This window comes from Sycon ciliatum, chromosome 3, assembly GCF_964019385.1.
Source record: "Sycon ciliatum chromosome 3, ocSycCili1.1, whole genome shotgun sequence".
Taxonomy (NCBI): Eukaryota; Metazoa; Porifera; class Calcarea; order Leucosolenida; family Sycettidae; genus Sycon; species Sycon ciliatum.
The window spans coordinates 11,221,504-11,245,415 of record NC_088645.1 but is presented as its reverse complement, the minus strand read 5'-3'; the positions used below and the strand labels follow the sequence as shown (position 1 = coordinate 11,245,415).

The 23,912-nt window shown below is 45.8% G+C and overlaps 2 protein-coding genes across 2 annotated transcripts; both read right to left on the bottom strand.

Annotated features, from left to right (window-relative positions):
• Positions 1-10,509: 10,509 nt before the first annotated feature.
• LOC135811424 (uncharacterized) lies at positions 10,510-16,729 on the bottom strand. Its single transcript, XM_065324661.1, has 3 exons — positions 16,526-16,729; positions 14,179-14,706; positions 10,510-13,286 (listed from the first exon to the last, which is right to left on the bottom strand). Exons 1-3 carry the CDS (start codon positions 16,593-16,595, stop codon positions 11,791-11,793), a joined length of 2,094 nt encoding a protein of 697 aa, XP_065180733.1. The 5' UTR covers positions 16,596-16,729; the 3' UTR covers positions 10,510-11,790.
• A 2,780-nt stretch (positions 16,730-19,509) lies between these two features.
• On the bottom strand, positions 19,510-23,581 carry LOC135811423 (uncharacterized). Its single transcript, XM_065324660.1, has 5 exons — positions 23,352-23,581; positions 22,348-22,523; positions 21,453-21,601; positions 20,713-20,816; positions 19,510-20,237 (listed from the first exon to the last, which is right to left on the bottom strand). The coding sequence occupies exons 1-5, from the start codon at positions 23,436-23,438 to the stop codon at positions 20,034-20,036; spliced, it is 720 nt and encodes a 239-aa protein (XP_065180732.1). The 5' UTR covers positions 23,439-23,581; the 3' UTR covers positions 19,510-20,033.
• Between the last annotated feature and the right edge of the window lie 331 nt (positions 23,582-23,912).

Genomic DNA, 23,912 nt, shown 5'->3' with positions numbered 1-23,912 from the left:
TGGGGCTCAACAATACTACTCTGAACTACTGAAGTACAGTCAGTGGCTGGTGTGGAAGTCATGTACATGCATGTCAGGAAGTCTTTGTGTGTGCCTCCAGGATCAAGCCCTGGGTGCTGAAATCTACAGGCTGCTGTCAGTGCAAGTGAAATCAGCCCAACACAGAACTCTGGAAAGCACCGCCTGTGGAAGATGTTGTGGAGCTGAAGAATTTTATAGAGCATTATGCTATGCTAGTATTATGCTATAGTTCATGGCCTCCCTTAATCTGCAGATCCACATGGGCACAACAAGCCAGTACCAGCCTACATGTATTTGCCCAGTATCACTACGAAGAAGCTTGTTCACCAGGCGTTCACAAAGCCTGGTGGCAAAGCTGCATACAGTACGTTTGGCAAGATTTGGAAAAGAGACTGCCATGATATCACCGATTACGAAACAATGTGTGCGGCAGATGTAGACATAACTAGATGTTCTAACTACCAGTACCAGATAAAACTATCAATATCCTTTGACCCGGCATTGATCCTAGCTTCGTCACTACTTTGCACCTGCCTCTACGCATCACTCCGGCTGGCATATCCTCAAACAGAGCCAAATACCTCTTCCACCAGATTCGTGAGCAACACCATCCACAGAACAGAGATAGAATGTGTCTATCTCCACAACAGGCAGATCCAATGCCATCATAAACCTTTCCTTTTGAAGATTATGACATACAGATTTATTCTGCAAAGTTTGGTTGCAATCATGCTGCTGGAATTCTCACAGCATTGGTTCCAAAATGTAGCATAAAATCCTGGATTTTTGCTATTTTTCCTCCAAAAAGTGCAGGAAAGGTGCAAAGAAATTGTCATTGTATCTAACTGAATATGAATGCAATCCACCTAAAACTTCACCAGAAGTTGAAGAAAGGGTCATGGGTCAACAATCCAGCACAAACTCAATTTCGCCAAAATAGCACCTATTAAAGGTCGGTTTTCGCAGAGCACTGGTCACATGTTCGTATTCACGTAGAGCAAAACCTCCCATTGACCGGACATTTAAACCCTTACACATCTCCTGTCCGCAAACCAACAGCCTTTCTGCTTGGTAGGTTCAAGGTTATTGTGGACCTTTGAAGGGAAAGTGAGCACAGCGAAAATGTGCACAAGCTTTGTCCGACCGATACAAAACATGTCGACTGTTACAGGACAATGAGGAGACCTGGGGTAAAACTTTTACCGTGCGGTCCAAGTTGGGTGGTGTGTTGCTTTGCCCTTTAAATTTTTATTTAGACGTATTGTCAATTTGTCACGAGGCTCAACCCACAACTAACGCCGCCGCTTCGACTGCCACCTAGCTACCACTACCACAATGACCAATACCAGTACGTCAATCCAGTTTTTTATGCTGATATGGAGACCCCCTCGACAGTCCTTCCAGTGTCTGGGGAATCCAGAACAAATAAATTATAATATACATCAGTATCAACAACAGCAGTGAAAGTAGTTTTCAACAGGCAAACGAAGCTTACCTATGATATGCAGATGTACATAAGGCATTAGTTGATGGAAGATCAATTTAGGAGGTGAATGGTAGCAGAAATTTGCTCCATCAGTGAATTCATAAAAAATTTCACGGTTCGCGTGAGACTAGGCTGGAAGCCAGGTTTTCCGCATTCGTAGGAACGCCACCACCCTTCAAGGATCAAGGTGCAGATGCAGCTCCTAAAGCGGTGGGAGGTGAGTAGATCAGCTCACCAGCAAGTGGTCAAAGACCGAAAATCCCATTCACTGCATCCATGTGAATTCATAGTGAATATATAATTATGATATGTTTCAACAGCCAATCAAAGCTTACTCGTGATGTGCAGAATTCCATATGGAATCGTATTGTGGAAGAGCTGTTGAGGAGGTGAATGGTAGCAGAGATTCGCTCCACTGGTGAATTCATGCTGATACCCTGACTCAGGTGCAGCTTCAACGTCACATTGCTCCTTGGATTCACTGAGAATGCCGATTTCAATGGCTGTGCCTTGACTTTGGCTGCAGTTGCACTCCTTCATGAGCAAATCATGAAAATGAAATTCCTCTTGTTGTAAGCCATTTGTTGTCCGATTAACGATGTCTGACTTCATGAGTAGGTGTACTGAAGGTGTGAAAGAATTGTTTACATAATGGATCCTGTATCCAACCAGGCGGAATGCGCATGTGCCATTCATGCGGAAAACTACTTTACGTACGACAAGAGAGCATTCCAGTTTGAATTTCCATTTGTTGTTAGTGTAAAGATGTTGGTTCTTCAGCTCCATCAGCGATGTTGTTTGAGGCTGGGAAATCGAGGAAGGTATTGAGAATTTATGAGGAATGTGGTCATTGTCTTGGCAGGTTACGGATCCCAGCACTAAAAGAAATTGCATGGAAAGGAGGACATTTCACATAAGCATGACTATAGTGTACATGTAAAATTATATAGGTCGTTGTGCATTCTAATTTCTGTTTAATTTAAGTTAGATTACAAACTTGGAGTATGCGCTATGTAGCACAAGGATCAATACGGTTACCCATGTCGTTGTCTCATTTTGAATTACGGTATACCCACACTCGCGAGATTAGAGCCCACTCTTCAATAGTGCCCTATCTCTAATAGTGCCCTATCTCTAATAGTGCCCTATCTCTAATAGTGCCCTATCTCTAATAGTGCCCTATCTCTAATAGTGCCCCAGTCTCTAAGAGCCACTGAAAAAGTACAGTCCTGTCTTGAATAGTGCCCCACCCCCAGGCTGGCAACCAAGCGCTTGTGCAAGTTTGGTGCTCTTTTGCTAATGTTCTTGTCCATGTCATTGCACTGGTGGTTTCGGGATCAGAGTCCCAGGTCTTATTGCCGTTTCTGTTGATTCGTGATAGTTTACAGTAAGCTGTAGGCTCATTTTTTTGCTGTCGTTGTTTTTATGTTGTGTGCCAGCATTGAAAATAACTGTACCCTCTCTTGAATAGCGCCCCATCTGTGATGGACATTGAAAAAAATTGAAGTATCTCAGGCTTAATAACCTCGCGAGTATGATTATACACACACGCACAGTTTGATGGTGTGCTGTGCCCTAAAGCAGCCATGTCGGTTTGGATGCTCGGTCCTGCTTTGGCAACAAAACACTAGATAGTGCAATAATGAATATACGGGTAAGTAACTGATACGAACTTAGAAGTTAGTTGCGACTTTCGCGGAATAAGTCATGAAAATGGTTGTTCCAACGAGGAACACACGCTTCTTGGCGAACTTGACCATTTGACTGACTCACGACTGCCATCCCGAGCACACAAGGAGCACGTCGCACCTTCCACTCTATGCCCTAATCAGAAACCCAGATACCATCGCTGCTGCTTGCAATAGCCTCCAAGCATCTATTGACCGCCTGCAGACTTGGGGTGCCCAATGGAAGATAAAGTTCGAGCCATCAAAATCTCAGGCAATACTCCTTGACCGCAACAAACCATCCCTGGATGTCCCACAGCTCACATTTGATGGCATGCAGGTGCCTGAGAGCCCTCAGCTCAAGCTGCTAGGAGTGTTATTTGACAGTACTCTCTCCTTCCGGGCCCACATCCGTTCCCTTGCCGTTAGAGCCAACCAGCGACTCGGCCTGCTCCGAAAGGCATCTCGGATCCTGGACAGTGCAGGGCGCCGTCCAGCGTCGAGCCATGACGGTTATTGGCCCCTCATTGCTCCCCAGCCTGGCAATCCGAAGGCATGTTTACGGGCTGTGCTACCTGTATAAGCTGCAATGCATACCAGGTCCAGCTCTGCTTACCAACATGGTACCTCCCCCAGCAAGAGTTAACGCTGCACCCCGGACGCGCCGGCAACGCCAGTCCCTTGGTGGCCACTCTTTCCAACTCGCAACTCCTCTGCCAGCCTCCAGCCCAGCGTTCATCCGCCGCTCCTTCCCATACTTTGTCCTGGAGAGCTGGAACACACTGCCTGCTCCAATCCTCGCCGAACGCCCAACTCTCAAGAAATTGCCGACATTCAAGACCAAGGCCTACCATCACCTCCGCCAGACCAATTGGCTATGGGCCACTGAAGTCCACCAGCACTGAGAATAACCGGTTGTCTCTATTATTATCATTTTCTGTCTCTCTCTCTCTCTTTCTCTCTCTCTCTCTCTCTCTCTCTCTCTCTCTCTCTCTCTCTCTCTCTCACTCTCACTCTTCCTCTCCTGGGAAGCTCCTCATGCTCACTCTCCCTTTCTCTGTCCATTTCCCCTTCCTGATGCGTAGACCAACTGTTGAACCCAAGACCACTAGGTCGGGGGAGGTTGACCTACCTCATCGGCACGCATGCCACGCTCCTCTGTGTTGTCAAAGTTCGCTTGTCCACTTTTGTCTACCTCCCCTTTTATGTTGCTGGCCAGTGCTTTGTAGTAAAAAAAAAAAAAAAAAACTCGGCAAAACTGCAAGAAAGCATCACTCCCTGCTCAATACGTAGTAGTGTTTCGCGGATTTCACCCCTCATCACTTGAGCTTCAGTAGGCTGAGGAAGATTGTGCCTGAAAAGCACCACATATAATAATTATCTCCAGGCCAAACCATTGGCAGGGATACAACCGTACAGAGACACGTCGTGTCCAGCGCGACAAACACCTTTTGAAGCCCGAGGTAGCAGCGTGAGTCAGAGTCGCTCACTAAGTAGTTGTGCTAAACAGACGTTGAGAGCCAGGCCTTGTGTGCTGCGGATGGCAGTCGTCAGTCAAGTGTCACGTTCTGCCAGAGGCATGTGTTCCTCGTTGGAACAACCAACTTCATAGGTAATTGTTTGCTTCTGTAATGCGATAATTTGATGGTTTTTTCACTGGGCGGCAAGTCTCATCAATTCCAAAGCAGAATTCTAATTAATGAATTGACTTTGGGTAAGCCACTCTTTGCTGGAACATGACTACAAGCCGTGCAGGGTCTACAGTGTTGGCACCTCAACTTTCCGCAAGTGATACATGTGCTTTTTCATAGCATAATTATAACAGAGATTCATAACTTGCATCTGCCGCAAGGGTTTACCGGGTGTTAGCGGACGTCGTGAGTTCCCTTCGGGAACGGACACGATAATATACTTTTTTAATAGAAACTAGAAACCTTACCGGCATATGGATGTATCATCAACAGTAACAGTGTGGTGATCAGCGCAGCTAGTCTTGCCATCTTTACAGCAGTATAGCTAAGTACTCTCACTTGAAAAAGTCTTCTTTCTCTGGTCGATCAACGTTTGAGACTTCGGTCTTCTAGGACTTAGTCTTGGTGTCATTACAGTAAATATCGCCTTCCCAAGTCCTACATGTGTCGGTATGCCTGTGTCTTTAGCGAGAACACAGGTGAATCGCAGGTGAATCGCTTCTTAGGATGTGCGCGTTGCTGCTCAGGTTTTTTCATTTGAAGCACATCTGGTGTGCAGAGGTTTCACGCGTCTACAGCTGAACTGAAACGAGCGAGATCAGGAGCGCACGTTTCCCTACCTACCCATAAATACATAAGTCTACAATTTCTATAGCAAGAGTTTCAGCACAAATTTATGGGGGGGGGGCAAGTGTTAGTGTGTCTTTTTGTTCCTCATAGACACAAAATCCACCAGCAATCAGTTACACAAAGGCTGGCGATAGGGAAAGCTGGTGTTACTGCTACATTGTTTTCAGCGCGAGAACTTTGCAATGAAAATCAATCCAATGGCTGTGGCTGTGAGAGCAACGATTAGTGACTTGCAGTTGTAAAGAAACGCAAAGCCATCCAAAGGCAGGCCAGATCAATTTGGCTAAGCCCCACAGTTAAGACGACCACATTTTGCCATGCATACCAAGGAAAAGACAAATTGAGCCTTTGATGAATAAGTGTACTGTTAGACAAGTGTCTAGGGTCATTGCTGCAATATATGTAGATTTTTCATGCCCAAACTAAGGCAGACCGCAGTACAGAAAAGGGACAACAACAGAGACCAACATTCTTTCCGTAAAACCTAGTTCACTTTCGACGGGACGTGACGGAACGGTCTGAAGGCGGCCAATGTGAACACCATGAACGAGAACGCAACCGTACTACCATACGCATGGGGAAGCGACGTTTGTTGGTTTGTTTGTTTGTTTGTTTGTTTGTTGTGAGAGTACTAGTAGAACTATTAGCTGGTTTGAGGGAAAGAGACAAACGGGAAAAGTCTGAAGAAAAAATTACTGTCACCACCAGGCCTCGAACCAGGGACCCTCGCTTATAGCCAGCGATAGTAGAACTATATTGATATCTACGTGTATTGTGGCAACACTGGCCAACACTCAGATGCACTGCTTTCTTCACACTGCTGAACAATACGTCTTTCTTCTCGACGTTTCGGTCACTCTGACCATCTTCAGGATGAAGCAGACACGGAAGCAAGGCAGACTTTAAAACAAAAAGCTGGCTAGGTGCGTGCGGAATACACCGGGAAAAACAAATAATATGTTGGTATCTGTTATCATTATAACTACGCACTGGTGTTATTCCTGTAGCCACAAGATCCTGGCAGGGATACTAGCATCTATACCCGATAATCCTCTGCTCCATTGCAAGCCATATTCCAGAACAGTCTTTCGAAGTTTTGTGGATGCAGAAACTCGGCCTCCAGCCTAGTCTAAAGCGAACCGTGCATTATTATTATAAATTTGTTCTGTTTCTGTTTTAATGACAGTCCATTGCACGCCTGGAAAAAGTACTTAGTTTATTAGGCAGGTTACAGAACTATCGTTCGCTGGCTTACTTGTAGTTTGATAACGCTTCGCTCTTCATTGAGATATCTACCATTCTCTCTTTTTTTCTCCTTATTTTCTCCCCAACCCTCCTTCCCTGTAACATAATAACATATTCGCTGCCTTGCCATTGAGCATTTGTGCTCGTTTGGATTTGCGAATTCAAATAACGTATGTAAACAAACAAACAAACAAACAACCGTGATTTGTTCCAAGTTTCACCTTTGGAACCTCAGTTTCTGAAGGCGGAAAATACGCAATTGCACCGTTTTGCCGTATATGGCAACGTCCACGTCCACAGTCTTTCATTCATTACTTCCCGAATTAGATGCTTGGAGGGTACCATTCTAACAACCTGAGCGGAATCCTCTTGGCGGAGGTTGTTATTTGCAAATAACTTTGGTCGTACTTTGGAGTGTTGGAAGGATTACACGAAATATTTTTGGTCAGTCACTCATTTTCTTAGGTATTGTGTCTCTCAAAAAAAAGGAAGCTATCACAGCCCAAACAACCTGGACTTTCTTGTGGAGTTTTATTTATGAAACAAGTATAGCCCCATCGAAGGACGTGCTGCACGTTCTCCTAGCTATACACTTTGATCGACATTTACGATTTTCTTGAGCCAAAATATCAACACACGGAAATGTAATGCAAGCGGTCACGTGTTTTTTTCCATTTTTTAACCATACAAGACCACCATTGACCTGAAGGTGGCATCTGCGTCTAGGTGGCCATGAAGTCGAGACCCCAGGTTGGCGGAGCTTCTTAAACATCACCACCACTGCCACGATTCATGTTGTGCGCGTTTCCCCTAGCTGCATTCTCATGTGCGGCATTTCAGTGGTCTTTGTAAAAACAAAAATACAATTGTAGCAGAATCAGTCGGGGAAGTGAACCGCAGTTCACTTCCCCAACTGATAGTGATACTTTGAATTTGACGTTCTCCCAATCCTTTAAAAAAAAAAGGCAATTGTAGCAGTGCTAGAAATTGAGCTGAAAAGTGATCAAGTGACTGTCACTGTGATACGGATAGTAACTTCAGCTTTTAACAAAGCCACGCAATGACGAAGAGATTACTGTGGTGAGGCCCTGAAGCTCACGTGACCATGATTATTTTGCCACGCATGATACAGTACACAGCAAACCGAGAATGAACGGCTGATGCATGAGTGTACTGTTACTTCAGGTCTTGTATCTACGCTAGTGATGATTTGGTTGGGTAGATAGTTCTATGTTCGATATTGAATTTTTTTACATATTTTTATTCTATTTTATTCTGAATTCTGAATGTCTCAGTAGCCTGTCAGCTTTGTGCCCTATTATTGCACTTTCTGACCGGTTATCATCTCGTTACAGTCGTGGATAGTTGCTGCATACCTCGTTCTCATGTGTTTCTTCTCTTTTTTACATTTTATTACTGGCTCATTATCCGAGTTTATATTTTATTCGTGTTCGATATTGAATTTTTTTACAATATTTTTTATTCTATTTCTCATTTTTCATTCGTGTTGGGTTTAACTATTCACTGTACTGATACATGGTGATGATTGTGCTTCGCTTTGCCTGTACTTCGAAGTAAAAGAGGCCTTCCCACTCATGTTCTAATAATGTGGATTTCCGATATAACGATCGCAAAAGTTATCAACTTTAGCATCTCAGTTTCCTAGGTCATGTCACGCTGCAATGCAGAACGTGCATCGTTGCCTCTGGTTTGCCCGGAATAGCACCATACATCCACCTAAATACTACTTCAAAATACCTCCGTGACTTGTTGTGTGTGCGGGTCTCACCATATCAGCCTCGCTATGGTTACAAAATTTAGAGTGAGTTGACCGTGTGCATTGTTTGAGTAATGAAGGGCTGACATAACTAGCGATTCACCTGCAAAACATGTTTTCGAACCGTACGTGCCTGAAGGAAGCTACCTCTGTCCACATCAGTCCTGTGAAATCGTGTCCACAAAGCAAGAATAGCGCAATGGGCGTACTTAACAGCAGGATGTTACTGGTGTGTCTAACTCTTCATTTGCCCATGCTTTCCTTGATCTTCTAGAGAATAGAAGTGGTGCAGAGCAGAGTGATCTTTTGAACAGTTCCTTAATTTCCACTGTTCTCGTGATAGCGGCCTTAGACCCATACTGTACTACTCACGTTTTGTTATGTTGTACATGTATCTGAGCTTTACCACTCGTAGTAGTAGTCTTGTGAAGTGCACATGCATAATCCTTGTGCCTGTTAGATCGTGCCTCGATTCCAACGTACATGATGAGCAGCCGTGCACGGAGAGATGGATTTTAAACAATGCCACCCATTCCAACACCCGGAAGGAGACGTCTAGGCCAACTCTAACCTTAGAATTTTTGCACAGTTACCGGTTGGGTCTGCAGTGGGTGTCTGGTCACAAGACGCGTGGCTAGAGGTGTATGCAAATCAGGGAATATTCCATAACGTACATGGATGCAAATCTGTGTGATCGAAACAGTATGTCACTGAAGGAGTCAACGCCTCTTGCCTTATAGAGTCGTGTTTCTGCTGAGGTGAAACAAATCGTGCAAGTTAGATGGAGCCGTGAAGACTAAGGGTGCATGACATGTGTGACTGCGTTGCGAAACTTCTCCCCTGTGAAGCGCTGCAGCTTGCTTGGTCTCATCTGCGGCGCTCAGAGTCACATGGCGAACTGATAGCAAAGTCCGGGAAGCAACAGAGGAATTCTCTAAATCGATTCAAAACATCAAACCGTACATGTATATGTCACCCTCAAGAATACGCCAATACAGTGTACATGTACAGTTGTTGTGGTCAGTACTGGTTAAAAATAGAGGTCTGAGTGTTCTAGATATCAGCTTCATGCACATGTGCACGGAATCATGAAGATGTACTGTCGTGGACATGGATATCCAGTCGAATGACAGGGGCCGGCACCCTCAGCGCGTACAGAACTTACTTTGAATGCAGTGCACAATCATGTTGATCCGATGGGACCAGCGCGCTGGAGCGCATAATGCATGTGTGTACCGCTTCACACGGCTGCACGGCCAGCACCCTGGGGCTGCTAGACGTGCGACCGGATTTCCATGTCCACGACAGTTGATTGTACATGCTCTTGATACCGTGGACATGACTTACATGATACCGACATGCCACGGAACCCTGGTAACCATAGCCTCCTTACTAGCCTGTATATGCAATACAAACATGATCCCACACAGTGTCTAAGGTCGTGCACATTTGTACAGCTCCAGGATAACAATCTCACTGGTTGGGAACTAAAATCAGAGCTACATGTACTTCGAATTTTCTGATAAGCTTTTTTTCAGTACCTCATAACGTATGCAATCAAGTACAGCCTAACAGGAACGCAACTATTTTTTCTTCTGGGCGATACTTGTAGATACAGCACCGGTATGAGGTTTTGCGCAATATCCCGTTCGTGGCAGCTTTACTGCCTACATATCAATGCCTTCTAGTCCTAATTTTACGTCCCTGAGGGCGAATTTTATATTCCTGAGGGCGAATTTTTTCATCCCTGAGGGCGAAATTCTAGTGAGTAGGGTTTACAGTATCTTAGTATGATAGGGACGGAACGTGAAAGCAAGTGACTGAGCAACTATGGCGTTCGTATGCACTTGTTCCTTCAAGGTAGGGGACATGTGACACATTATGCGTGGGATTTCTTTTCATTTACAACATACTCCTACTTCGAACATTATTATTCACACCCATCCGCCGAATGAGTACCCATACCCCATGCAACAAAGCAATCCACGAATATCAGCAAAATAGATAATGTTCCCTCATCGATACAAGCAAACAAAGAGAATTGAGGTTACAGGCAGCGAAAACGAAGCGAGGAGAGATGAGAACATAGGCGACAAAAACAGTTCCAATCACACCTAACATAATTTATTTGTGAAACGTGCTCCGCCACAGGTTATTGAGAAGAAATCCGGAATGGTGTTGACATAATTGGAGGTCAGTATCGTAAGAGTGAGCCTTGGTCTACAGTAAAGGATCATATGAAACGTCGACGAACGTGTATGATCAAGGGAAAGCATAAGGAGTTGGTTAGTGTTATCGAACAGGGCGGATACTATTATTTCGAAAACAAGTATCAAGTATGTGAGCGAGAAGTTTTTAATAAAATGACATGAAAATATGAATTATAATTATGAAGGGTTGGTTCCGCAATCAAACTCACAGGATCCTCTCAAGAGGGTACACATTGTAATGTGCCTTGGGTACAATACAACATGCATGAACACTTCCAGAAACAGTGTATATTTTGAAAGGACAAGCTAGCTAATACCTGTTGAGTGTGTGTGTGTGTGTGTTGTGTTAGTGTGCGTGTATGTGCTTGTGTGATCAAGAGTGAGAGAGAGAGAGAGAGAATGAGAGAGACAGAGAGACCGAGAGACAGAGGGAGAGAGAGACAGAGACAGAGACAGAGAGACAGAGAGTGAGAGAAAGAGAGAGACAGAGAGAGACAGATAGAGACAGATAGACCGAGCGAGACAGATAGACAGAGAGAGAAAGAGACAGAAGAGAAAGAGAGATACACAGAGACAGAGAGAGGGAGGGAGGGAGGGAGGGAGGGAAAGACAGATTGAGAGAGACACAGAGACACAGAGAGACACACAGAGAGAGATAGACAGAGAGACAGAGAGACAGAGATAGAGAGACAGACAGAGACAGGGCGAGGCAGAGACAAAGCACGAGAGACACATAGGCACAGAGACAAAGAGAGATAGAAAAAGACGGAGACAGAGACAAACAGAGGTAAACATATAAAGAGAGACACAGATACAAAGACAGAGAGAGAGAGAGAGAGAGAGAGAGAGAGAGAAACAGAGACAGAGACAGAGACAGAGGCATACAGACAGCGATAGACACAAAGAGGCACAGGGAGAGACAGAGCAAGACAGAGAGAGAGAGAGACAGAGAGATACGGAGAGAGAGAGAGATACAGAGAGAGAAACAAAGGAAGAGATAGAGACAGATAAAGAGTGAGAGAAAGACAGAGATGTGAAGCAATTTTCGTAATCTGCCCTCCGTTCAGCCGTTGTTAGTACTGCCTTCCACCAAAGTTACGTAAAATGTGTCTTGAGGGTTTCGAGCAGTATTTTCTGCCAGAGCTTTCTGGTTATGTGACGGTGATGCGCTTGATGCGGACTTTCTGCTTTTATCAGGTTGGCTGTAAAGCGCTTCAATCTGTTCACGCGTGTCACTCTGGTTTTCACCAGGACGTTGTGAGACATCTTCTAGCGGCTTGCTATCTGGAGTAGCACTTGGACAGCGAGATGGCTTCAGTCGAGCCATGCATGTGTACGTTTCTTCAGACTCAGCCGTTGCTGGGTCGGTGTTGCTAATGGTGCCCTGGAACGTCGGCCCACTGCCTACCTGAGCGGCCGCGCACTTTGCCAGAGACATAGACATGTACTGGTCTGAGCAGCTTTCCGCATGCTTACTTGCATCCAGTTCTGGCTGTGCGTAGATCGCTGAGGTTGGGTTACCAGTTGGCAGTGGTATAATCGTGGTACATTCGGATTTCACAGTCTGGCCCGGTTGTGGATGGCTGCTTATGCCACTCTCTGCATCGGGTTCTCTTTCGCCTAGTTCACTCCAGCTGATGTATCGCGGGTTACATATACCACTGAGATTAGGTAACTGGAGGAGAGAAGGCTTTTTAGCTGGAAGACACACGTCCTCGTAAGCGTTGGAAGCGCAGGTCCTGGCAGTATTGGTTGGCGATGCATTGCTGTGGCAGCTGGTCGGAGAGGAAGGATGCAATCGAGTCATACTCGTCTCGATATTGTCGCCAGTATTAGCATGTACTGTGCCCGTTTCTCCCGATAGCTGATGGGAATGGCACACTACATTCCTGTTCAGGCGTCGCTGCTTTACATAGAGACATATAAACACCAATAGCAGAGAGCCAAGGATCGCAATGGTCCCTATTAGGCAGTAAAATTCGATTTGATCCTTGTCTTGTAACTTGCCGGTGGCCTGGTTGCTGCCCTGTAAGCCTTCCGTAGTTGTCGGTGATGCTGTGTGAGGAGTTGCGCTGGGATAGATCATGTCACTGCCTGGTGCCCGTGTCGGCGGCGTGGCATCATTTGTACTGCTAGTGCCTTGATTGGTTGTGGAAGTGTCTGGAGCAAGTGATCCGCTCTCCGGTGTTCCCCAATGCATATGCGATGGCACTGTAGGAGCCGAGGCTCTTGTGGATCCGTTGATACGACTCCTACCGGCCACAGTCGGGGTTGTGCTGCCCTGTCGACTGCCCTCCTGGACATCAGTGATTGCGCTGGTTCGCCATGACGGCATTGGAGTATTCACTTCTGCAATCGATGAGGTCACTGAAGACATTGCTAGGCATGAGTTGTTTTGTGTATGCGGTGGGTTGGAAGGCTCAGGCAGTGTTCTGTTACACGTTCGTTTAGCACACGAAAATGTGGCGCCGCTCTTGGCCTGCATGGGGCACTGGCTGTACTGAGTTTGGCAGCCGGGGGAGCAGATCTGTCTGTTCTCTCTTCTGCATGGATCTCCGACTGTGGTAAGAAGGTGCAGAAAAACAGCAACAGAATACTCGATTCTCATACAGCACTCAACAAAATTCCTTTCCTTTCTTTCTCAATGCGTCCTGTCCTTTCGCCTGTATATCATTGGGCCTAGTTCCCGTATGTAGTGCAAATTAAAATAAACTATAATGATGTCGGCAGGAATAGCGCAAGTAGAGAGCCACACACAATTCCTAAAACCAACCAGCCGACCAATGAACCAAAATACGGAACCTGCAGAACATAATGTTAACCAACGAAAAGTGTAACCCCTTGACAGTTACACACGACCGGGAGTGTAACCCCTTGACAGTTACACACGACCGGGAGTGTAACCCCTTGACAGTTACACACGACCGGGAGTGTAACCCCTTGACAGTTACACACGACCGGGAGTGTAACCCCTTGACAGTTCCACACGACCGGGAGTGTAACCCCTTGACAGTTACACAAGACCGGGAGTGTAACCCCTTGACAGTTACACACGACCGGGAGTGTAACCCCTTGACAGTTACACACGACCGGGAGTGTAACCCCTTGACAGTTACACACGACCGGGAGTGTAACCCCTTGACAGTTACACACGACCGGGAGTGTAACCCCTTGACAGTTACACATGACCGGGAGTGTAACCCCTTGACAGTTACACACGACCGGGAGTGTAACCCCCTGACAGTTACACACGACCGGGAGTGTAACCCCTTGACAGTTCCACACGACCGGGAGTGTAACCCCTTGACAGTTACACAAGACCGGGAGTGTAACCCCTTGACAGTTACACACGACCGGGAGTGTAACCCCTTGACAGTTACACACGACCGGGAACTATTCTCAAGCAATATATTAAAACCCAACTGAATATTTACTATTGAAGAACTCTTACCTTCCACGACTAGGGTGTACCATGGCAGGCGAACGTAACCCGTCAAGTATGCTGTGGCTGGCCTGCACATAACGGGATCCGATATGATCTTCAAAGGGAGTGTTGAGAGGGTACTGCTGCTTGCGCTAATGTTGCACAGTTGTGGGGAACTGTTTAAAAGGTACAACGAAACAATTGTGCCCGAAGTGACCGCCGCGCACGTGCACATATCCAGCTGAAGGTTTCGCAGATCGAACGTCCGCTTGACGAGATACTCTGACGTGTGTTCCAAACTCATCGAAGCCATGGTCAGTGTGAATCCTGGGTACGTTTTGACGAATCCTTGCAGATTAAGAGAGCAGTTGCCCTTGATGTACAGGGTCAAAGACGTGAACTGAACACTGCAACCATGGCGAAAGTCCAATTCAGGGCTGTCAAGAGCGTACAGGTGTGATTTCTTTAACGTTATAAGCTGATTCGACACATTGGAGGCACTTGCAAATGACTGGGCAGTCGGCGATAAAATAGACGTACAGTCGTCGATGGCCCCTGCAGAAATTACGGGCACAAAGGATATAGAATAACGTCTAATAGCTCCATCATTAGATCTCCATTTGGGACGGATGCGAGAATAATGATATTAAACCTAGCATGGCCGGTGTGGTCAGTGCGATGGATGAGGCATAGCACAGGTATTCTGTAGGTAATATCTAGCAGGAGTTTAGACCTTTGACTGCCTTCGCACTTCGAGAGCAGCCGCAGCTTCACTGCGCCTAGTTTTGCTGCTTTAGTGCAATGCTGCGAACCTTCTTGTCACTATGTTGGTGTCGGACTATCCAACACATGTTCAATGTGCAATCCATATGAGTACCCGACATCAGAATGCGGATGGAGTTGCAACTTCCGGTCAGGTGGTGAATTTGTTATCTATTGTTCTAATTTCCATGCGCTTCTTTTCTCATCGCACTGCAAATGAGCCATGTGCTATTCTAGTTTTAGATAAATGCAAAATCAATCATTTGTAATGAAGTAGTAGTTAGGAAATGGAAGATACAGTCAATGAAATTAGTCGAGAGGCAGCTAGTACAGCAGGAAGCGCGAGCTCGAAGTAGGAACAACCACCTTCGTCATGCACTATAGCCCAAGACAATACTTCTAAGTTAGGAAAGAAATGTTTGATTGATCTGAGCACCGCGGTTCTGTAGGACTTTTCAGCTCAGAGGGCTGGATCGCATTGCCTTGAAACGGCCCATTTCCCACTTCGTTAAACCATCCGCATAAAGTAAGACATGAACGATGCCCCCAGTATAGTCAGAATGCTGGCAAGTGAAAAAGAAAATTGATTTCACAGTTCGCATGAGGCCCAGTCAGACCGAACGCCCTGCATCCGCAGGAGGGCCACCACTCTGAAGCCAAGAATAAAGCCTGGGGTTAGGGAGGGGGGGGGGGGTGGAGGCAGAGGTAACTCTTCTGTGTGAGGTGAGTAAGTCGGACGCATCAACACACGTAATACCGTTCTCAAACTATGCTGAGTGGACCTACGAGAGCTCGTATAGTGTATAATATCAGTGGCAAGTGCGCGAGTCCGTGGGCATACGTGAATGTAATAGTGGATCAGCGGTTCCATAAGACCGTAGGTTGCATCATGGTCTCAAGACAGATGGTGGTCCCTGATCACAGTGGTCGCTAAACACAGGTTGCCCCTTCATTCGTATTATATTGCGCACAGAACTGTCTCGTCCATGACAGTGCTCAGCTGCTACAAGAGCAGGAGCGAAATACTCGATCTGCGGACAAAAATGTCTTGTACTTTGTGGCCTCATGAGCTCAGCGCAGAGAAAATGAGGCAGAACCAAAATACAAAACCTCCAGATATGGATATGAAGTCGGCAGCACGACAGCAGTCGTGGTGCAATCCGACAAGCTCGTCCGACCATATGTCACGCTGTCATTGCCAGCTGGGTGCACCAGGCTCGATAGAATGGAGGGTACTTCAGTAGGAGAAAAAGAGGATACGAAATTGCTAGAATCGAGGACCGAAGCCCTTTTGTGTAGACGTGACTAGAAGGATGCTGATACGCGCATCAGATGCAGCGTTCACTTGAAATTCGCGCAACTTGCTAAACATACAGGCAGGACTTGCTTTGGATAACCAAGAGGAAAGATTGGTTGCCGATCAACATCTAGCATAAGCTATCTACAAACGATATATTATTGAAGCACCAACAGTCAACCGCCGCTTGTGGATTGGCGGCAGCGTATGATACGACTCGAAGTATCTACCGCTATTGATCTCTTAGGCAAGTGCTTGTAGCTCAAGAAGTAACGACACATCTGCGCAACGTATCTGTCTTTACAATTATCTTACCTGCTGGGTAGAGCAGATATGGAACAACCAACACAACGAAAAGTATCGTGAGGCAGGTTGACTCCTTCATCCTCCTCCCTGTTTGAATATGGGACAGATGAATCCGACAGAACAATGTTTCCACGCATCCACTGTCAAAGAGAACGGTTCTGGTCTCTCTTCTTTGTGCACATCGTACGAAGCGTATATGTTGGTGTGCGCACCTCACTGAGCGATTGGGAATGAACTCAGTGGTTCTGTAGGTAGGTAGGTATGTTCTTATTTGAATTGGCAGACCCAAACGGGCGGTGTACACCACTGGAGAGCAACATGCAACCTTGCGATTAGCCCGCATAATAATTATAGGCTAGTTTTAGGAGACCTTCAGTACAGTTCTAGATCACTAGTGAAGCACGTTCTGCTTCCATTTGATAGCGGCTCCATTCGTTTCACAAACGGAGACCACACGTACCACAAACGACACCGGAAAGAGAGTTTCATTGCATTCATGTTAACTCTATCATTATCCGGGCAGCCGGACGAAAATCGGATATTTGCCAGATACCTGGCTGGCATCGAGGAGTATCCGAAATATAGGGATTTGGCATCATTCCGTGTAGGACCTGATGACGTAGATATTGGACTGTTGGGGTCCTTTTATGAGCTCTTATTGATCTGTACATTAAGTAATAATGTGATCCAATTTACCACAAATGCCTAACGATAGGAAAGAAAAAAGGACCAATAAACTACAAATTACACTATAATGCTAGAGCTGTCAGTCAGTTAGTTTTACAACATCAGTACCGTCGGTCAGTGTCTTGCAATGTTATCGCATGAGCTGATTGTTCAGTAACTGGTGGTGTTAGTGGACATTATAGTGTAACTTGTAGCTTCCTGGTCCTTTTTTCTTTACTATAAATTTATCCTTGGCTCTCCATCCGAGTCCATTCTTGCTTCAAAATGGATACAAGAAAGGTTTGTTTGTTTATAATCGTATTTCCAACTAGTTAACCAGTCTTATTAGGTTGTTTCTTGATCAAGCGTTCGAAAAGCAAGATTTTTTCTCGCTTTTCTTCAAGTTGTAAGATACAAGGGGGCCTAAGGGGTGATGAAAAGGGAACGAAGGGAGGGAATGGACTCACGGCTTACGAACAATCACTGAGTGATAGTGCGTTAGAGGGCTGTTTGAATGGTTGGCATATCGGGGCTGCAACTTGAGATGGTATGTTGTTGAGATTGCAAAGTGTTGTTTTCCAGCGTAACAGAGCGGCATATAAACATTTTTTTTTGTTTGTAAAAGATAAAAGCAAGGTGGAAGAGCACGTACAAGTAACTAGGGTAAACGATCCCCTGTTCAACCTCGGAACAGTCCTGCACTCACTGCAATGTGAACATATGTACCTACTAAACCAGCAAATTTGGTTTGCGTCACTATGCTAACGATGATGTACCGTCCTTCCTGCTATTGATGTGTTTTAGGTGTTGAGTTCGCACGCATACATGTACATACACAGACAAAAATCCTTTTCTCACCAGTGCGCCGAACAACAACATAAATGCGTGTCTGCGTTCATGCGCATGGATTTCTGTGGATCGGTGCGTGTATTTGAATACGTATTCGTGTGCTTGCTCATATTCAGGTTAGCGTACACTAGTACCGTAAAGTACCGCCAGAGCGCCCCACCATCTCATCCTTTCGTGGTCGTATTGTGGAGGTGGTCTGCTGTCTGTAGGTCATACGACATGAACCTTGTACACAGATTGCACGTTTTGCAGTCAATCCGTACCTTCAAGCGGATACAAGCTCCACACAAAAACCTGCCAAGTGTGACCTTAGTACACTAAGATTCTCACATCGTACACACTTCGTTGCACTCTGCCATACGATTTTCCTTTCTCTGGCTGTAAAATCAAGGTGGGGCGCTCTCGCGAGACGGGGCGCTCTGGCGGTACTTTAGGGCGCGGTCACACATGCACTGGGATTCGCTTCGGCGACGAGGTTCGGCGGCAGCGAGCCTGGTGTCGCTCCAGCGAAACCACGTGTGTATGGTCACACATACAAACAGGGCACAACTCCTACTTTGGCGGAAAATGAGAGTAAAGTGGACTGTGGTGCATACGGTACGGAGAATTGACGAGGTCAATGACTATCTTGCATGCATTTTTGTTTCATGGACATCATACGCATACAAATTTCTCGTAGCAAGTCCATATACAGCAGACCGTGGTGTTTTCCGCTGAAGCGAATCCGCAGAAGCGACAGTCTCGCTTCGAAAATTTTGGAGGAAGCGGATTGGAGTTTCCGCTGAAGCGGAAGTTCCGCTTTTCGCCGTTGCCATGCCATTTTTCGCTCCTGCGACCTCGCTTCAGCGTATACGCTACTTTCGAGTGCATGTGTGACCGGGCCCTAACGGTACATGTTGGTACACGGCCTGTAAGCTATAAAAGACTTCGGTATGCCTTGCTGATCATCGGGTAGGTGTAGGCGTTCGATATAATATTTCCAACTAATGTAAGACCAGGGCAGTTGCTTGCCCACACACTGGAGATCATTCTTTTCCCGCCGACCTGACTTGACCAACACTTGACTGACTTACGACTGCCATCCACAGCACACCAGAAGCCTACCGAACCTTCCACTGGGCAAACTTTCAAGAAAGCATCATTCCATTCCCTGCTCAATACACAGTGTTTCGTGTTTCTCAACGCTGTCACATCCACCCGAACTAGTGGCAAGCTCGCAATTTCATAAATATTATTGTTCAGCGGTTGGCATCGAAGTTAAGTCGGCGGGAAAAGCGCGACCTCCAGAGTGGGCGCAGACAACTTTACTTCTTTATACAAATTTCACCGAGGTCGCTGCCACTATTTCCTATTGGAAGAGTGTTTTAAATAAATACACGCCGACACCATAGCAGCTATGTAATCTTTCCCTGTCAAACATTATCTCTTTCCTGTATACAACTGGTAAGATTCACTAAATTGTCCCATCTTGCCCATCGTTAGGGTGAAGCGTAACACTTTTAAAACAAAGTGAAAGAAAAAAGCCCACATTGAGTAGATATGCCGTGAGGTGCTGTAGGAAGGTGACGAGAAGAGTGCGAAGGAAAACAATATGTGGAATAAATGTGTGTATGTGTGGAGAGTACTAGTACCAGCACTTGTGAGGGGTGTTGGGGAATGTAAGACTTTAGTAAACTACTGCAGGCCTACCGGGTTCAATTCACGCTATACGGAGAGTGAGAATCCCCATGTCAAACTAAGAATGTGTCGTGTAAGATGCTGGCACGTTTCTCCAAGCCGAATACGATAAATGATGTTGGTGAGAAGACAGTGAGAGAATAATGTCATTCTGTGAATGTCACATGAAAACATCATAATAGGATATTGGGAATGCCCGTAAAGAGTACTAAAAACAACGTTCAGGGAACAAAAATGCTGGAAAACATGTTATCTAGTTCGATCAGGCTTGTGCACACGTTATACGAACATAAAGACACAAACCGGTGGAAAATATCTCGATGGCTCAATGCCTCGGCGGGGGTGGTGGTGGTGGAAAGATCGTGTGGATTGAGACGAGAAGACTTTCTACGAGATAGTCGTAGCCTGCTGGCGTGTAGTGAACATTTTTCGGAAGCTGAATGCCCGGGCAGGAACTGTAACCATCGCCGCATTTCTTCTCCACCCATCCATACAGATCGTCCGTGGGAATTTGGTACTTACTGAGGATCTGCAACAGGAAGACGAAAGCATTTCATTAAACATACACTGGCTCTCAAAGGTGATCAGCGAGAGCATTCAGCTGGAATATACGTAAGCGCAACTTGAATGAATCATGCACACACGCGCGCACGCATACGAATACAAGCACAAAATGCATTCATTGCACGCATACACACACAAGCACACCTTTGACCTTTGACGCCCATCGCCGGAGGCGTTGATAGCAATGCTACGGCAGAAGCCATAGCAACTTGTGCTGGGATTGCACCATTCAACAGCTTGCAAGGCTGAAGAACTGACCGTCACTGTTCAGCCTGGTCTACACCATACAGCTATTTGGAGTGACATTTTCTGGCCAGTGAATCCCTATTTTTGGTCTTTTCACAAGCACACACACACACACATATACACACATACTGGTAGACTCACACACACACACGCGCGCACACACACGCACACACACACACACCAAGGTCACTTACAGAGGCAACAGCAGCATTGAAGGCCTTCACGTCACTGTCATGTCGTTCAGGCGAGACAGCTACATTCGGAACGGGAGTGGTGTCGACCCATAGCAGCTTTGCACCTGGCAGTCATGAAAGAAGAGCAGACACGCTTGGTTTGGCAGGATGCTGTATTCAGCCTACATTATCCCTTTTTATATTAATTATTTGTTGATTGTATTCTACAGCCTGGATGCTCTAGGCCTGTCCACGATATCTAGTGTGCCAAGCCTGATCATACACAGTAAGGCAAGGATAGAACAAATGAAAGGGAATTGATACCAAACCGGAAGAGTAGTGCCTATTCTAGTCTCTGCATCGCCAACAGGTCGAGGCCCCATACTAGTAGTCAGGAAGCTAGCTAGCATGCTGTCAGTGTAGTGTGTGTACGGGTGATAGTGCTGACAAAGAGAATGTTTGCATGCAGGTGTATCCTAGTGGTTGAATTTGGGATACATGTACATCTAAAGGCTGCTGAAGTATTGAATGGTTTCCTAATGTAGTTAGAACGCGGGGAAACACCAGCATGGCATTGTTCCTGGTATTGAATGTTTTTTGTATGTTCGTGACTGTGTGTGTGTGTGTTTGTGTGTGTGTGCTTCTGCGTGTGTTCATATTACTGCCCCTATATTTGAAGGACAATGAATATTGGCGTCCAGCGGACTGGATCGAAATACCACTGATTTTCCCATCTAATGGAAGCTGGCGTTCACCTGTACCTGTATTGTTCAGTCTCTCTGTGATGTTCACCATGTTCTCAGTGTACTGCTGGAGAGTGAGCTGCTCAGCGTCATGGGCGATGTCGTGCAAGCCGAAGTTGTAGCTGATGAAGTCCCAGTGATTCTCGCCCAGCCAGTGAGTCAGACACCTACATTATGAGAAAGGCACAGAGCAATCAATTCACTATTTTGATAGCATGAGAGCGTGATGTGGCTATAAATCCAGAAATTCTTGCAGTTCACGTCGTCTATAACACACCGTATAACTGTGTACCGATATGATGAAGTCTCGTCACAGTGGATATTCGAAGAGCTAACGTTAGCTGTTTACACCTTCTTTGTTCTCATCAGCGGAGCTCAGAGTACCTGGACGAACCGATCGCGACGAAGACCAGTGAGCGTCAAAGCATCAAGGTCAGGGTGATGATTCAGAGTGAGAAACGCAGAGAACTTATCATGAGAGCAAGGGACTTCTATGCTACTCAGAAAGATTGCTCAACCGTGTCGAGGAGAGGGAGCGCGTAACATGCAATCTCCGAACGGCTTGATGGTTAGAACGTGTTCGGTCTCACCAGGGTAGCTCCAAGTGTGGTAATCAAATTATTTTCTATCTGGGTTTCTTTCTTTCAAAGGCATGCAGTGGTTTGATTTATGCATGTCACTGTATAAGAAAGTGTGCGCTACGTTAAAAGAGAAGCGTATTGAGAGGATGACTCGCATTGTCATTCGGATTTCTCGCTCACAAAAGCTCAGAATGGCGTTCGAGAGTTTCTGCAACGTCATCGTCATCCCTCATATTGACTTTGCTCTTCACGAGAATAAATCAACGACATCCTTGAATGTAAGAATGGCATGGCATTTACCTCTGCACGGATTGCACAGAAAATATATTTACGTTTTGCCGCGGTCCGAGTTTCCACCGTTGATATGGATGTGCTGTACTTCAAACGTTGTGTTGATGTGAGGGACTAGATGGGGTGTGTATCCAATGCTGATCGAATCACCGATGACCAGATACTGGCGTAACGAAGTGCGATTTGGTGATGGAGGCTCGCCGCACGGATCCGCACCCTAGAGGAAAGGCAAGAAGAAAGAAAAAGTACTCAAACGGTCTGGAACTGAAGAAAACCTGTTATCCAGTAGGGCTGTGTTCATAGCAGAAAACAACATAGCCACACATTCTGCGCTAACATTGCACTGCTAGCCCCTTGCCTTAAACAACCACACACTCTGCACACAGCCTCCTGCCTAAAATAACACCTATAGCCCTGAAACATAGAGCCACGCTGGGTACATCCACCGGTAGAAAGTAACATAAAAATCATGGTCCTGTTCGGAACACTGGTATTGTAGCTAATTTCGGTGTAGTTACAGGTGCATACCCACAGCCGACAGGATTGGTCTATTTCGATGTACTCGTGTGCATACTCTGCAATATGTTCTGATGTGCTGTCGTGCCATTACTATGGCCTATTTACACGCGACACAGAGCACCACGCATCATTCGTTGTAACTGTGTGTTGTGTGTTGTGTTTATTTTAATTCGCAAACCAAACGGGCAGATCTGCCCAATGAAAAGGTGGCGAATGCAGATAGAAAGCAGTAATAAATGAAATTGGGGACTGATGTAATTAGGATAGAGGTGGAGAAAAACTAAGCCAGCTGATCATCAAACAGGACGTCTGGTACTCTAGGTACTAAGGCCAGTAAGTGTGTGCTTATAGTTTCATGTCCATAATCATCAGACAACTTGTCGTGTGTAATATAGCTCTATTCGAATGAATATTGAGTACTCTACCGAACTGGAGGACTCTCATCTGTTGTATGGTATAATTAAAATATTAAACATCTCTTTTAAATTTTTGTGAATGAAACAATACAATGTATGGTACATTGTACCTGAAATGGGCGGGTAGGACGAGCGTTGGCGTTGCTGAGCACTGCAGCCAGAGCAAACACCATCACGAATTTCAGGTGAGAATCCATTGAGACTTAGATAGTCCAGCGGGTTTTGATCGGGTGTACGAAAGTACTTATAGCAAACCGAAAAGCGGCGGAAAACAATGCACAGACTGCTCGTAGCCTACGATATACCAGAATGATTCCTCCCCAACGGAACTAGATGATCAAGGCTCTCCCTATCCCGATTATTTAGCACACAGAACTCCTGGCTGGCTTGTGTAGGTCTAGCGCAACGGTGAGAATGAATGCGAGGAAAAAAGAAGGAGGTTCGATCATTGCTCTGTCAGGTGACTTGCAAATCACGCGATCAGAGCTGTCAACTGTCATTTCGTACAGAAGAGATATTGCTGCCCGGCAATAGATTATAATCTTGTGATTAGATTGCTCATACTGTAGACGAACATATTCCAGTACGACAGAATTCTGATCTGTGGAAATATTTTTTAATCCTTATTGTTACAATGATCACAGCTCAGAGGCAAAGACAATAAAATTGCA

Bases quoted from the DNA above. Each gene is read 5' to 3' on its own strand.
- LOC135811424 (XM_065324661.1), bottom strand. From the start codon at position 16,595: ATGAAGGAGTCAACCTGCCTCACGATACTTTTCGTTGTGTTGGTTGTT. The intron at 14,707-16,525 runs GTAAGATAATTG...TAATTTCTGCAG, and splicing joins ATATCTGCTCTACCCAGCAG to GGGCCATCGACGACTGTACG. The intron at 13,287-14,178 runs GTAAGAGTTCTT...TTCTTACCACAG, and splicing joins GTACACCCTAGTCGTGGAAG to TCGGAGATCCATGCAGAAGA.
- LOC135811423 (XM_065324660.1), bottom strand. From the start codon at position 23,438: ATGGATTCTCACCTGAAATTCGTGATGGTGTTTGCTCTGGCTGCAGTG. The intron at 20,817-21,452 runs GTACAGGTGAAC...CATGACTGCCAG, and splicing joins AGAGAGACTGAACAATACAG to GTGCAAAGCTGCTATGGGTC. The intron at 20,238-20,712 runs GTAAGTGACCTT...TTCCTGTTGCAG, and splicing joins TCAATGCTGCTGTTGCCTCT to ATCCTCAGTAAGTACCAAAT.